The 4,176-nt window shown below is 30.4% G+C and overlaps 1 protein-coding gene across 1 annotated transcript in view; it reads left to right on the forward strand.

Annotated features, from left to right (window-relative positions):
- Nucleotides 1-3,755: 3,755 nt before the first annotated feature.
- Nucleotides 3,756-4,176, forward strand: part of LOC112504969 — an 11,663-nt gene continuing 11,242 nt past the window's right edge. The window contains exon 1 of the mRNA XM_025108922.1: nucleotides 3,756-3,838. Coding sequence (XP_024964690.1) covers nucleotides 3,756-3,838 — 83 coding nt within the window. The remainder of the gene's footprint in view (nucleotides 3,839-4,176) is intronic.

A 4,176-nucleotide genomic window follows, 5' to 3' on the forward strand; every position in this document is an offset into this window, starting at 1 on the left:
ATATATATATATATATATATATGTGTGTGTGTGTGTGTGTATTACAATTTCACTAATTATATTTTATTTAATTTTTTTGAATTATTTGAATACTATTTGTTGATGATTTTATTAACAACTAATATATATTTATATAAACAATTTTCAGATCATTAATCAAAGTACTCATACTACCGCGAAACGCACGGTTCCCATACTAGTTTATAAGTAAAATAGATTGATTGTGATTAACTTTTATCATCTATGTAAGTAAATAAATTTGATTTTCTAGGTAAATATAAAAATATTTCCTTGTTTTAATCCTGCAAATACTCTTTTTTTAACTATTTGATTATATAATATTTTTGAATTTTTTTAAAGAATTTATTAGGGTCTTCTTCGGGTTTTTTTGCTTTGTGAATATTTGATTGTTATTTATTCTATAAAATTTTCTTTAGCTTTTCAGCCAATAAGCTGTATTTTTATGTTTATTATCGAAAGCAGTATTAATTTATTTTATTATGACTGATTCACAACAAGTTATGTTTAAAACTTGAAATGGTACTTGCATAACCCCCAAAAACTTAAGGAAATAACAACTTACAAAAACTTTGATATTCAATTAATAAAATACGAATTTTAACTTACAAAAGGGAAGTATGTTGATTTAATACAAGTATGACAAATGGTTTAAAGTTAACAACTTAATAATCTAATCTTGAAAGAAATAGATTATAACCGGATGTTTAGTAAACCTTCAAAAGTCGTTATCAAAAAGACAATCAACCAGTGCCTCTAAATAACAGCCAACATTGAGCCTCAAACGTCCCTAGGCCTGCTGCTAGTGGACCTGATATACATGACAACAAGAAAGTTGTTAGACTTACGCCTAATGAATTCAAATAGCTTATCTTGCAAGTATAAAACGACAATAAAGAAAGATGTAATTAAAATAACAAATGCCACAAATGGTAATATTTAGTCATAAAGGTGTATCTTTCCAAAAATCCCAATCCATGGCAAAGTTATACAAATCAACATCTTACGATAAATGGGGGAGACCCGTTACCCGTTTCCATCAAAAATAGCGGTAATACAAAAGTATTGGTACATAACGATGTTATCGGTTTACACCTCAGATTCTGTGACTTCAATGCACACCACTCTTGGTGTCACCTCAATGTCCTAATACCTTTAGTATCTATTCCATCAAGTTCCAACCCAGATATTAACGAATCTTAATGCTCACTCATTCTCTATTATCATTAAAGTAGATATGCATTCCAACAATATTCTCACAAATAAATAATATAAAGCTCTTGAAATGTTAATTCGAGAAGTGGTAAGTATTTAAGAAGTAAATAAATAATCTTAATTTTTCATACGGTTAAGAATTATAATTTTGACTGGTCAAGAATTGCAACTTAACTAATCGACCGAAAAATAGAGGGACACTTTCGTAACTTTTACAAATAGATAGCGAAGAAATGCATACATTAACCCATAAGTACATATTTGAACCAATTAATGTCATATAATTAGCTTATAACTTCATATATAATATATGCAAAAGAAAATGAAATAAGAATAAATAATTAGAAAATAATTTGTTTCTATTACTGCTTATGGGCTGCTTGACATTTACTGAATTGTTTGGTGCAAAATTATTAAATGGTCAAGATGATTAAGAAGCTCTCATGATATAATGCAAAGTGAAATATAATTGTTTGATAATTATTTACAATGAAATTAGAGTGCTGAATGATTAAGTGAGGCTCATGATACAAAATCACTCTGAGGCTTTTAGAACCATTCAAAGAGGCAGACTTTTCTTTTTGTCAAAGAAGATTCACCTCTTAACGATTCAAAGTCTGTCTCTTCATGGAACTATTAAGAGGTATACAAAAAACCATTACTTTAACATGACGAAATGTACTATTGATTTCTTTAATTATATCATTTTGTGTTGGAATATTTACAAAGTTTGCTATCATACCCTAAAACGGATATTCTGAAAGTTGGTTCTTCAAAATAAGAATCAACTAAAAGTTAATTTCATTTTGATGTAATTTACTTTTTTGTCAAACATAATCCTCCTATCACTTACTGCCAACTTCGATTGGCATCTTAATCAAATAGACGTAAAAAATGTGTTCCTAAATGACAACCTCAACTAGGAACTTTACATGGACTTACCCTCGATTTTTCATGCTACAAATGACAACCATGATTATAATCCAAAGGAAACATACCTTGGACTTGCTAAAAGACACCTAGATTCTAGGATCTCGACCATCCTCTACTCTTATGGATTCTAATCCAAAGCTCGATGCTATTTTTACGGTTCCAACCGACAGGGGGAATTCCAGCGTCTTGTTAGTCGACTGATATACTTAGCGTCTTGTGTGGCTTGGTTTTAAATTACATGGTTATGAACACATAAGGATCGAGGAGGTTGGTAAGAAGTTGTATGAATGCAACTCAAGTTGTATAGATCAATACAAATAGATGATTAAATCGGTTCAGATTCATCCAATATATTCAGCAATCACCAAATCATTTTAACCATGTTCATACAAGCCAAAATGCAAATATTACATAAAATAAATTCTTCATTTAATCTTATCGGATTTGAACTGCAATGCAATTTTTGATCTATAGGTGGTAATTAGAACTAGGGCTGTAAATGAACCGAATGGTTCGTTCAGCGAACCGTTCGCGAACTGTTCAGCATGGAGTTCGTTTATTTAATAAATTAACGGACATGAACAATTTTTTTTGTTCGTTTAGTTAAACGAACAAACATGAATATGAGTCTCGTTCGTTCATTTATGTTCGCGAACGTTCGTTCATTTACCGTTCGTTTATATACTAAATTTAATATATAATCTTTTGTTTATTTATTTTGAATCCAAATAATAGTTATTTATGTTCGTTTAGTCCATTCGTTTATGTTCGTTTAACATGTTAAGGAACGAACATAAACGAACACGAACACCTGGTTTTTAAACGAACGAACACGAATACAAAGATTTTCGTTCGTTTACCGTTCATGTTGTTTGTTTGTTCGCTTAAGTTAAACGAAAGAACATGAACAAGCCTCTGTTTGTGTTCGTTCGGTTCGTTTACAGCTCTAATTAGAACCAAAACTCTTAATCATCGTATTTTACTTTCCCATAGTCATATTTTCGGATACCCTTCTAATACATAATTATAAAATGTCTTAAAATTTCCTCTAACAAAATCATCAATGCTTCAAAATCGTATAAATTCACGTCTTCTGCGGTATTGTACGAGTTCACAACTAGTAATGTATAACATATAAGAATAATACATATTGTTTATTTTCTTATTAGAAAAATTAGATAAAGAGTAAAAGACTAAATTGCCCCTTAGTTAACGGACTTAACTAACGGCAGTTACCTATAGGGACCAATTCCAAAAAAGGTGGTAACCACAATGATAAAAACGTAATTAGTTTAAAATAGGGACGAGACTTGATGGTAAATGACAACCAAGACGATCAAAAGTGTAAATTTACTCGAAATATTTTAAAAACAACAGATTTATTAAAAACAACCAAAGGCTAACACTTACAGCAAAACCGCTAAGAGATTAAAACACCAAACATTCCAATCAAGAGAATTTAGTAGAAAATAACTTCTTCATCACACCAACTGCTGCGTGGTTTCCACGCTGGTTCAATTATTCTCCCAGAAGTTGAGGTGGGACTTGTACGGTTCTAAATACGTTGGGAACGAACGAAAAGAAAGCAAATGGCAGTACATGAATGGATCAACAAAAAGAAAAAGAAAAAGAAAATGGAGAAGTTGAAGAGACTTGCATTTGACTTCGTCAGGTCTCTGAAAACGGACCGCTTAGTTTTCTTGATTCCTTTACAACACACGAGCATCCTATCTTTAAATCCTCTGTTCTTGGCCTTTTGGTAGACACAAAGCTATAGAAAAGGGGGTTTTCTAACCCCACCCCCTCCTACACTCTTCCCCCTACATTTTCTATACCCCCTCCTATATATTATTTTTCACTTTTAACCTTTTGATATTTTCAGTTTTGACCCTTCAACTTTTATAATATTTTGTTATTATATTTTTTATGTTTTTAATTTTTAATATAGATTATAATTATATAAATTAATTAACTTTATATTAATTAATAAAGTATTAATATTCTTTTAAT

This window comes from Cynara cardunculus, unplaced genomic scaffold (assembly GCF_001531365.2).
Source record: "Cynara cardunculus var. scolymus isolate 2C unplaced genomic scaffold, CcrdV1 Un_Scaffold_7590, whole genome shotgun sequence".
Taxonomy (NCBI): domain Eukaryota; kingdom Viridiplantae; phylum Streptophyta; class Magnoliopsida; order Asterales; family Asteraceae; genus Cynara; species Cynara cardunculus.